This window comes from Salvelinus fontinalis, chromosome 9 (genome assembly GCF_029448725.1).
Source record: "Salvelinus fontinalis isolate EN_2023a chromosome 9, ASM2944872v1, whole genome shotgun sequence".
NCBI lineage: Eukaryota > Metazoa > Chordata > Actinopteri > Salmoniformes > Salmonidae > Salvelinus > Salvelinus fontinalis.
Genome location: NC_074673.1, coordinates 11,205,091 through 11,217,608, shown reverse-complemented (window position 1 = coordinate 11,217,608; position 12,518 = coordinate 11,205,091). Strand labels below are relative to the sequence as shown.

The window sequence follows — 12,518 nt, the reverse complement described above, 5'->3', positions numbered from 1 at the left end:
AGATGGCTTTCTGAAGCTGTTCGTTATGTCGATTATATATCGCACGCACGCTGCACACATATAGCCTATAGATCGGTGGTCACCAACCGGTCGATCTTCAAGGCATTCCTAGTCGCTCATCAAACATTTCTTTAGAAAAGCCAACGAAAAAGGCTTGTGCTTCTTTTTTATGTTATTTGTGTTGCGCTGTTGGCTATAGCTGCACTTGATTCAGAAGCCCTGCGCACCGAGTAGGCAAAGTGTTACCGTTTGGAACCATTTAATGTCTGAAAAGACAAAGTCAGTCTGCCTGGCGGACCTGTAGATCTGAGGCTAAATCGAGTTTGCCTACTGCGCTGGCCAATCGGATAGCTCAAATCACCGTTCCTACAGCTTCCACGACCCCGGACACAGCAAAGTTTGAAACTAGCCTACGTGAGATTTAATAACTTTTAAAACCATGACCAGAGAGAGACTGACAAAGAATACAGCAAAGAGCTGCTGTTTTTATGAGTGAGTTCTTATCTACATTTTTAGTCAGCAATATCACTGGTTTATTGAAAACTATTATGAAACATAAAATGTGCTTCTCCCTACTTCCACTTGCGCTGCAGCTGCAATAAATGAGTAGCCAAGTGTATCGATAGCCTTACGTTTTTACTATTAATAGCAGCTCGTCACGGATTTCACCATCAGATAGAAGACTGTCCCCTCTCTGGTCAGTCTCAGAGGAAAGGAAGGAGAGAGCAGGGACTGTGAGAGGCGGACCGTCTGCTGCTTTCTCCATTCCTCCGCTGAGATCCGACTGGGAAAAAGAGTTTTGAATGGTCAAACTCGGAATTCCAATTTAAAAAAAAACTGGCATCTTTCTAGAGCTCCGACTTTCCGACCTGAAGTTCACTGATGTCACGATCTGACCTCTTTTTCCCCCCTGAGTTCCCAGTTGTCCTGAAAGCACCATGCCCATCAGATGCAGGTACCATCAGTCCAGTAAAATAAAAATGCTAATTATTTCAATTTATGCTCAGCTGTGCCTCGCAAGTGCTACACCAGCTGAGCAATTTTGTTATCAAAGCTCAAGTGTTTAAATATAATATGGTCTGAGAAACACTATATTGGCAGGCCAGGCATATAGCCAATATGCTGTGATAATGTATGCCGTTAGGCCTACTGCACAAACCTAATTTATGCAGAACTGTTCTTATTACGCTAATATATATGTATAATAAATCGGAGCGGTAGTTCACGGCTTGCTTTTTTACTGCGAAAGTGATCTTTACTTAGAAAGGGTTGGTGGCCCCTGCTATAGATAATCTGTCCGGCAGAGAGAGCAAACTGTCAAACAGCTGGTTGTTGCTTGAAGCAGAAAGTAGTTCAAAGTGTTGGTTAAAACTTCTCTGGGATATGTGGGACGCTAACGTCCCACTTGGCCAAAAGCCAGTAAAAATGCAGAGTGCCAAATTCAAATAAATTACTATAAAAATCAAACTTTCATGAAATCACACATGAAAGACACCAAATTAAAGCTACACTTGTTGTGAATCCAGCTAACATGTCTGATTTCAAAAAGGATTTACGGCGAAAGCACACCAAACAATTATGTTAGGTCAGTACATAGCCACAGAAAAACACAGCCATTTTTCCAGCCAAAGAGAGGAGTAACAAAAAGCAGAAATAGAGATAAAATGAATCACTAACCTTTGATGATCTTCATCAGATGACACTCATAGGACTTCATGTATGTTTTGTTCGGTAAAGTTCATATTTATATCCAAAAATCTGAGTTTAGGCGGGACGCTACTGTCTCACTTGGCAAAAAAACAGAGAAACTGCAGAGCGCCATATTCAAATAAATGATTATAAAAGTCAAACTTTCATTAAATCACACATGAGAGATACCAAATTAAAGCTACACTGGTTGTGAATCCAGCCAACATGTCAGAATTCAAATAGGCTTTTCGGCAAAAGCAAACTACGCTATTATCTGAGTTAGCACCATAGTAAACAAAGAGAGATAAGCATATTTCAACCCTGCAGGCGCGACACAAAACGCAGAAATAAAAATATAATTCATGCCTTACCTTTGACGAGCTTCTGTTGTTGGCACTCCAATATGTCCCATAAACATCACAAATGGTCCTTTTGTTCGATTAATTCCGTCGATATATATCCAAAATGTCCATTTATTTGGCGCGTTTAATCCAGAAAAACACTGGTTCCAACTCGTGAAACGTGACTACAAAATATCTCAAAAGTTACCTGTAAACTTGGCCCAAAACATTTCTAACTACTTTTGTAATACAACTTTAGGTATTTTTTTACGTAAATAATCGATAAAATTGAAGACGGGATGATCTGTGTTCAATACAGGATTAAAACAATCTGTAGCTAGCTTTCTGGTCATGCGCCTCTAACAAACAGTACACAACAAGTGACCCTGATTCAAAGTGGCCGTACTTCTTCATTACACAAAGGAAAAACCCTCAACCAATTTCTAAAGACTGTTGACATCCAGTGGAAGCGGTAGGAACTGCAAGAAGGTCAATTAGAAATCTGTATTTCCAATGAAAATCTATTGAAAAGAGAGTGACCTCAAAAAAAAAAATCTGAATGGTTTGTCCTCGGGGTTTCGCCGTTATACTCAGACATGATTCAAACAGTTTTAGAAACTTCAGAGTGTTTTCTATCCAAATCTACTAACAATATGCATATCTTATCTTCTGGGGATGAGTAGCTGGCAGTTGAATTTGGGTATGCTTTTCATCCAAACGTGAAAATGCTGCCCCCTATCCTAGAGAAGTTAAATATTTGCTATGCGCAATTCATTCATGGAATAGTCTACCTTGAAAATCTGACATTTTCTCTAGGCTATTTTGTCCTTGAAAAGTCACTGAAGTTATGGATGCCGATTTATAAATTCCACTGCTCCAATATAATAATTCTGTCATTTCATTTCTGATCAGTTTTTTTGAGAGATGTAGGCTCTTCGTTTGTTTACGCCATTTCAATTGAAGGAATTTGCGCTAGTCTGCTGCGCAGTCTGTTGCGCTAGTCTGTTGCGCTAGTTGAGGTTATCATAAGCAAGACAACATTGAATAATGGCTTCAACTTGGTTTTCCATACAAAGTGTTCCATTACAAAGGGAACCCGGTTAATGGTTGCTTTCTCATTTTAAAACAGGATACAATAACCCCTCTATAACTCTTCAACATCTCAAATGGCGAGACTGACTACTAGCTACCACATGGACTTCATGTGTTTGTGTCGGTAGCTGTGTCTTTCTCCAATAGCGCGCACTGGCTTCCAACAAGGCGTGCATATTAATTGTGTGAATTGTTTTCCCGTTGTTGATCAATGTATTACCAACTGAAACAATGTGTTTCTCCTGTCTTGAATGAAGGTCATATTTTGCCATCGCCCAAAATAAATGTGATTTCTGACTAGAGACTAGGCTCTCAAACTTTCGTGTTGTGAAACCCTCCCTATGTTCTCCATCCAGTCAAAGACAGTACAAAGGATATGTTTAAACGGCTTCTCCAGCAGAAATCTCTGATCACACTTGTAGGCGATGTTGGGTAGCTAAACTCATGCGTAAGGAACACGTTGTCGGGTCTAACGGTCATCTCGCGCCGAACTGCACATGTGCAGGCCGTCAAATCTTTATACACATTTGGGTGTATAAGGTAGTCATCGTGAATTTGTTAGATTACTTGTTAGATATTACTGCAGTCGGAACTAGAAGCACAAGCATTTCACAGGCATTAACATCTGCTAACCATGTGTATGTGACGAATAAAATTTGAAATCAAAGAGAACACCTTCAATATAAAGTTGTTTTTGAGAAAAAAAATATGAAAATGTGTCAGTTTCTCTTCCACGAGGTTGGAGTAATAACATGTTCAACTACTTAAGTCATTGGCACGATTCTAGCTTGGGCCTTTACATTTTTCTTCTCAAACCCAAAACCCTGGCCTGGTCAGTTTGGTCTGTTTCGCAAGCATTCCTGGAAGTCTCTGGATTTAGCTTCAAACACACAGACACCAGTATTACATTAACTTCCAATGAAACACTGCGTTTGCCTTTTTAATTGAACCTTTATTTAACTAGACAATTCAGTTAAGAACAAATTCTTATTTACAATGACGGCCTACACCGGCCAAACCCAGACGACACTAAACCAACTGTGCCCTGTCCTATGGGACTCCCAATCACAGCCAGTTGTGATAAAGCCTGGATTCGAACTGTAGTGATGCTTCTAGCACTGAGATGCAGTGTCTTGCAGAGGCAGTGCGTTCGGTGTGGTGCATATGTTAGATTTATCAAACGAACGTAAACGTCAAACTATATGGTAGATGGCTTGACAGAAATGGTAGCAGAAGGTGAATGTTATACTTGTGTTACATATAGATCCTGATGATACTGCGTAATATTTTGCGCAATGACGCTGTCGGTGTTCGAAGCGTTACGCTTCGAACACACCGACTGCGTCATTGCGTTTTGATACACCAGAAGTACATTCATTTCCAATGGAACGCTGCATTTGCCTTGCAGCATTGCGTTGCAGAGGCAGTTGCAGTGCGTTCTGTGTGGTGCATACGTTCGATAAATCGAACGTATGCATCAAATTGTATGAGTGGACTTGACAGAAAGTAGCAAAATATGAATGTAGATTTTTTTTTTGCACACATTCAGTAAAAATTTGGGATTACATAAAAACAGTTTGATTGCATAATTTCTTTACATTTTTTATTTATTTATTTGCCAAGTATATTATTTATTCGATGACATCCTCAAATTAATTGTGAGAGCCTATAATATAATTTCCCTCCAAAATGCAGTTTTGGAGCGAAATGCAATAATAAATAGTCAAGATAGGCAGAGTAGGCAGAGTAGACTCTTTCAACAATGAGACCAACCTTGAGGAAGGTGGTATGACTATTTCTTTCACACACACCTCATTGGCTAGCTAACGCTAACTAGCCACATCTAGCACAAGCTCACTACTAAACTGACCTGGCAATCCTACTATCGTGGACACTTGTCTCCAAGCAGCATTTTTTGTGTTTATGTCCCTGTAGCTGTCAGCAGTTGTGTCAAAAAGACACGGTTTTGAGGATACTGCGAAAATGATTCTCTCCTCCATGTGTCCAATCGCATGCGACCATTTGCAAAAGGTACCTGCATCAGTATAGTTGCCTAGCTGCGCCAAATGTTATGCAGCAGTGATGCAATGACGCAGTCGGTGTGTTCGAAGCGTTAGAAATGATGTGGTCCAGTAGCGGAACGAGATTGCATGAAAATTACCTATAACGTAATGACGGAATTGCATGAAGAAGATTTATAGTGTAATGAAATTTGTTCACGATGTAAACGGGCTTCGTGCACACCGGTTGCTTTACACTGTATGTGTTCCGGGAAGAAGTCCATTCTTTAATTGGGAGACAATCTACACCGCTGCAACTCTTCTGCTGGACTAGGTTGCAGTGTTGGATTTTTTTTTTCAATATGTGCGTTTTGCAGTAGAAATAGTAAACGACCGAATAAATTGCTAATTTGTAGCGTGATTATTTGTGTTGTGATGGGGAGCAAGACTATGCCCGATGTCTTGCCAGCATTTTCAGTGATGCAGATGTGCTTCGCAATTCCACTAGCTAGTTAGAGTCAGTGTATACTTCCTCAAATTGTTCTTTACACTGACGGCCTACCCCGGCCAAATCTGTTCAACTGGGACTCCCAATCACGGCCGGATGTGATACAGCCTGGAATCGAACCAGGGACTGTAGTGTGACGCCTCTTGCACTGAGATGCAGTGCCTTAGACCGCTGCGACACTCGGGGGCCACACTGTGATTATACAGCTATTAATTTCATAAAGTTAGAGTTAGTCGTTTTAGTAATGTGTGCATTGACACTGACCTCCATCTGTTGATGCCGACGTTGGCGGAACCAGCAAACCACGGATCCAAAATATAAACACATCGCACAGTGTCCGTGCCATTTAGAGCTTCCTGTAAAGCCGGATTATCGTGTAACCGCAGTCCCTTACGAAACCAATGCACTGAATTCACAACCATGATTCCAAGCTAGTCCATAGTAATACCAAAAATAACAAATTTAATCAAGATAAATCCTAAAATGTCTTCATTTTACGATGTAACAGGCACGCTTTGAGCCATGTCAACAACAACAAGAAATGTGGAACGGACGAATCCAAAGCACGACTACGTAACCACTTTCTTCTTCTCTCTTCCCCCATTGGTCAAAGAGTGGGCGTTTAGCTCAGCTTCAATTGGTTGCTTCGCACGTGTTATATCAGAACGCCACGTTTTCTGAAAGTGGAACCCTTCTTATTAAAGCTCAATGCGTGGAACACAGATAGAAGGATCGTTAGATATAAATGTTCAATTCTAATTGTTTTTTGTTGATGTTGTTTTTGGTCTTCTTACTTTTGTTTATTTCACTTGCTTTGGCAATGTAAACACATGTTTCCCATGGCAATAAAGTCCATTTGAATGGAATATAACATAGAGGAAGATGTGAAGCGAGAGAGATAACTGGGCCCAACACCTGTCTTCTCCAGCAGGTGGCGTTATTTTTACTCACAAAGCGATTCGTTTTTGTATAGAGGTCAATGAGCGTGTCGAATTTGGTTAACAAAAACAATGATGGCTTATTTGTTCAATAGAATGCAATGCTTACGTTGTTACGATTGTACTCATATAAGTAGGACACGTGACATCCCGGCAACTTTGAAAAAACAACAACTTTATATCGGACTTGTTCGTGTTGTTCAAACTCGCATCTGCCCTCTAATTGGCTAGAATGGTCCCACCTGATCTTGCCTCCTCCGACTGCCTTCAAATTTTAAAGACATTTATTTTCATGGTTAGAGAGGCCACTTGAGTATCTATCTGATCAATAATGGATAATCTGTGGTTATAACAAGGAGGGTTAGTTATACAAAATATTTGAGTGGAAGCTATGCTGTAATTAATTAGTAGATTGATTGACTGTTTTCCCTTAAACTGATTTAGGATCAGCGCCCTCTGTCTCATATGTTAGAAGCAGGGGCGAAAATCTGATATCAACTTTGGGTGGAGAATTACATTAAATTTTCTCAAGAGCAATTCCTGAAGGGGACACCAAAAGTAGTGCTGTAACACGGCCTACGTTGTAATATGTTAAAATGTATATTGAGGAACCATAATTACTACTACTGGATAATTGATAGGTACAGTAGTTAACTGAAGGGTTGTCCCAACTTGTTCAAATGTTTAAATAATTATAATACTACTAATAATAATAGTTATAGCAGTGTTCCTTATCAGTCCAGTATTTATGCAGGTATTTGTATTTTCAACCAGCAATACCAAGAAAAACCAGTAGGTGGCAATGGTACTGTACACTGTACCGGTGCAGTTTTCGTAAATACAATGAACATGGTGTGAGCTCATCTAAAAGACTCTCCATTGAGAACCATCACAAAGTTGGTCTCCGTATTGAATTTACCTTTTTATTTTACTTTTTCTGATACATTTATATAGTCATTAAATATGTGCCACTGGCCTGAGTCTATTACAATATCTTTACAAGAACAAAACACTCAATAAGTACAGTTCTAAAAGCGAAATAACTACTTCAATGAATAACCCAAACAAATCAACCAAAATATCCTTCAAAAATACTTATTTATTGTTCAGTCAGTGTCTCAACTCTTCAAACAGCAGCTATGGAGAAGTATGTCACACAAAGTATGCAATTTTAAATAAAATCAAATAAATAATTAGTAAGTGTACTGTCATGTACTAAAAACGGAAAACTACTAAACAAAATAACAAATATCATACTATACACCAGGGGTTCTGTTACGGGACTTTTATGAATAATGACTAAAATATGTATACATTTGACTTAGAAATATAACTAAACAGAATACTACTATATTACTGTATGGATGAATGAATCTTATTATAATCATAATGCTGAATATAATCTGTTCCTTGTTAGAAAGAATGGAGTTATCTTCAGACAGGCTGGAATGATGTGTTCCTTACAGGAAATTCTGTCTCTACCCATGGAGGGGAGAGACCTTCATTTGGTTGCAGATTGTTTAACAGGTGGCAGACAGTAATGTGAGAACGCTAACTGTACTGCCATTGTATCCGAGAGGAGGAAGGACATTTTAAAACCTATGACATCATTATTATATAACCTGATGTAAATTGTACTATGATCAGTACTCTCGAGAATAAACGCTATTGATTGATTGATTTTGAGACTGGTTTCTGTCCATTTTATGCTAATAAGTATCTTACAAATTCTTATGTATGGGCAGCGTGTTTTAATTGAATTGGTTGCTAACATATAGGAATGAAATTCCTTTCACAGGTTCTCAAACAGGAGTCTGTGGTCCCTGGTGTAATTGCAAGGGGTCCGTGAAATAAAAGAGTAATGAACGTATTCAGCACAAGGATTCCAGTAACTTTACATATAACAGATGGGGTGGAGGTCCCTGAGGACCACTCAAAAACTTGCCCGCCTTGCCTCAAAATATGCAGGGGTTCCAGTACCCCAAAAAGGTTGAGAACCACTGCTATACACACTACTGAACAAAAGAACCGAACATGTTTGCAGGTTTCAATGGATCCAACAAATTGCTTGCAGCTATTTTCCCTCGAGACCATCCAGTCTGCCTTTATGTACATTACAGACAACTACGCCGTTCAGCTTCTCTTGGCCCATGCTAGCCCGTAGCCAAGTCTTTAACCTGCGGAGTGCACTGAAACTCCTCTCAGCCTCACATGAAGACACTGGCACCACAAACAAAATTCTGATCAGCACCTCAACTTGGTCAACCAACCAACCCCCGCACCTCCACTGGAAGCCTCCTGAGGACCTCTGCTGACTCTCCACCGCTGCTACAAGGGTATTTGTTGCAAAAGAGAGGCAACTGCACTGAAAGAGAATCTATCTTCAGCTCAGGGTACTGATCTAGAGACTCATCCAACTCCCCCGTGAGAAACCCTCTTTCCAACTTTTGCAGGATGTTTAGACTGTCCTGGTCAAAACGGTCACAAAACTGAACCTCCATACCATCCAACACTTAAAATAATTCTGCCCTATAGTGATCCACTGCTTTGCCAGCAAAACATCTTGAGTGTGTCTCAATAGATTCAATGAATGTTGTTGCTTTCTCATTGAGTGCAAGGTAGCTTTCGTCATTTCTGCTGTTTACCCCACGCGCTGGATAACTGGGCACTGATTGGATTTAGCTGGTGTGCTGTTAGTTACAAAGTGGCGGTGGGTTTGGCAGTTTTGATGTGCTGTGAATTTTTCAATGGCTTTTCTCCAGTTCCTAAATCCTGCACTAATGAAGGCAGCATCCGCTCTTTGGCCAAAAGATGGCTGGCTTGAAAACCCTTGGCTACAGTGAAAACACAACACTCCTTTTATTGATGGATTATAATGTAGCCAATGGAATTCGCGAAACCATCTCTCTTGAAACGTCAACACTCTGTTGGCAAGAGTTTGCGGTTCTATAAATTGTGGGTGTGGCTGATATGGTTATGTGCCATCACTGAGGTAACTGGACAATGCTGTGCCACTGTCCCCTATACTGGTGCTGCTGGCAACAAGGTTGACACCTGGTCCTGCCGTGGCTGTGACACTGTCCTCTGAAGTCTCTCTCCCTGGCTCTTTCCCTTTCACCACCCTCGCTATACTCCTAACTACCGGTACCCGAAACTACACAATTAATCACAACAGCAATACCATTGCCTTAAACAAATCTTAGTTCAGTCACCAGTTTAAGTTGAGTGGGGGTATCCATGGCATTTTCCAATTATGTCCCTATTTTACAAGTCTAAAAAAGAGAGAACCTTTCATAATGTTGCCAAAGACTCAACAAACTTACCTGAGACTCCCTGTCCCTAGCTCTGCTGTCTGTGTGCCATCTGTTGCCTGCTCTGCCTAATGACATCATTGTGAAACATTTCCATTAGCATTTCACTTCTTTCTTATGAACATTTTATCAACTAGTCTGAGATATTAGGCTACTAGGGGGTTCTTACTTTGCGTTTTGGTGTACTGAAAAATACTCTGATGTATTGTCTTTCTGCCATTTTTCTACCTGGCTGGCTGGCTACACACACAGTGTGCAGGTTATTTACAGTAGGAGATGGGCTTCTATCATCTATTATCTTCTATATGGGCTTCAATCTAAAAGGTAGCTAGCTAATCAGCTAGCAAATGTGAAACGGATTGCAGTGACAAGGGTTGACAGCTGTATGAGTTCCCCATTTACACAACGTATGCTGCAACCTTTTGTCATTTTAATATAGTTTGTTTTATATTGGCTGGCTTCCAACAATAGCTGAATTTGCAGAGCTAGCAAGCACCAATTCCGTTTCTGAGGTGTTTGCTATAATCTTTGCTATTGTCAGTTTACTCCAAGATCCGCACACAGGTGCTTCAAAGTCCCCTACCGACAATTTAGCTTTTGCAACGAGACCATTAAATATATTTAAGACAATGGTAGAAGAGTGTAGTTCTGTTCAGTTTATCGCTAACCTTATCACAGGGACGTCGAAGCACTACAGCTACATGCTGACTTTTGAACTGACGATAGCAAAGATTCAATCTTTGACGACGCCACATAAATGGAATAGGTACTAGCTAGCTTGCAAATATTTGCTTTAGTTTGCACGCTAGCGCTGCAAATTCAGCTATTGTGTGTGAACCCTGCCAACATAAAACATCGCTATGGTGATGTTGACTGCATTAACCTCACGTTAGTTACGTGCATGGAGTGCTTTTCAGACGGTAGACACGAACCCTCTGTTACCTTGCCAGCTAAGGAACACTACATTGCAATGCTAGCTTCTCTCATTGCAGCTATTTGAATTTGAGTCAAACACTGGTTGATGTTACTGTAGCTAGCTAGCAAGCAAACATCAGCTAACCGCTAGCTAACACAGAGAGTGACCTGTAATTTATTGCAGCGAAAATGAAGACTGGTGACGGTTATGTGTTTTCTTGTATTGAGTGGTAGAAGTAAAAAAAAAAAAAAAAAAAGTCTAACATATCCTTTGTTTGAACAACTTACTGGAGGTCAGCCACCAATGACAGACTATGTCAGATTTCAACACATGCAAAGTACCTGCATCATGTGCCACTGCTGGAGGCAGTGGATCAACCCATTGTGAGACAAAGGGCGGGGGGTCGCAATCTTTTGAAACTTAAAAACGTGCTATTAAGTGTCTATAATCAGCACAAGTGATTTCCTTGCGTATTACTAATATTATTAAAATTACATAGTTATGTTTACAGTGATATATTGGGGAGGGGGAAATCATATTTTTCCCAGGATGGGGGTCGTGTCCACCCTGGGATTTCCGCCTATGATCTGATCTAAGACAATCTATCTTGTCTGATTGCCAAACAAGTCACTTCTAAAAGTAGGCTACCTGCGCAGTTCGCTCCACTATAATAATTTAATAACTAAAATTATACTAAATTATTAATTATTACTACTAAAATTAATTTACTACTGGCTACTTTCACCCCAAATGTAGCCACGTTTTTGCTTATAATTTCCGACATTTGGTAGGCCATTTGTTTGTTCAACTATAGTTTAATACATGCAGCTTTAATACATCCAGTTCATAACTTGTTGCCCCAGAAGACTAAATAAAGTAGTGGTCACCAGAATAATGTCTATAGATAATAATGTCTATACATCAATAGAATGAGTGCATTGGTAATGTAGTTAAGACCGGTAAAGTTTTCTATTTCATTTAGCGACCGGGGAGAAAACACAATAACTCCAAAACAGTGGAAAGATTGGTCTGATGCCAAATGCCATCAGTTTGACCGATTGTAAGGAAATTAAAATCTGAGAAAACCATGAAACACGTTACTGATAAGACTTCAGTTCCTCTTCGATGCATACTTTCAGCCCAACCTCACATTCAATTCGCACATATATGCACATACTGTGTTTCAGCAGATTTCCTGCGTTTTTGTGCGGTTCAATACGTGCGAAAAGACACGAATTGATGTGCAACTTAATTCGTGTGAAAAGACACGAATTGAACCAGTAGACGACAAGCCTTTGCAACAAATAGAGACGCGATAGCCTGTATTTCATTTATAATTTTTTAACGTTATGAATTTATAGATATTTTGTCTTTATTTAATCCTTATTAAAACCCTGTAGTTGTATGCCTATATGTACTGTTTTCAATGTTTCTGAACAGACTTTAGTATAGAATGAATGTAAGCAATGCATGATGGCTAATTGTGTTTTATTCGGTTATAGTTCCATGTATTTCTTACAAAAAACAAACGTGTAAACCATTTTTATTGACCAATTTTTATTGATCAATACCAAAACGTTTTTTTTTCGTATAACATTTTGGGAAATGTATGTAGTCATTGTAGTCTTAAATTTTGTTGGCCAAACAAAATTACCAAAACGTTAACCCGTAATAAGGCAAAGGTGGAGTTGTACTATGAGCTGGCTGAGTGTGAAAACATGGC

The 12,518-nt window shown here is 39.7% G+C and overlaps 1 protein-coding gene across 2 annotated transcripts in view; it reads right to left on the bottom strand.

Annotated features, from left to right (window-relative positions):
* The window catches only part of cry2 (cryptochrome circadian regulator 2), a 37,166-nt gene extending 30,938 nt beyond the window's left edge, over window positions 1–6,228 (bottom strand). For both annotated transcript variants that reach the window (XM_055933382.1, XM_055933383.1), the window contains exon 1: window positions 5,895–6,228. In XM_055933382.1, the coding sequence (XP_055789357.1) occupies window positions 5,895–6,052 (158 nt within the window). In that variant the 5' untranslated portion in view covers window positions 6,053–6,228. The remainder of the gene's footprint in view (window positions 1–5,894) is intronic.
* Window positions 6,229–12,518: the final 6,290 nt, after the last annotated feature.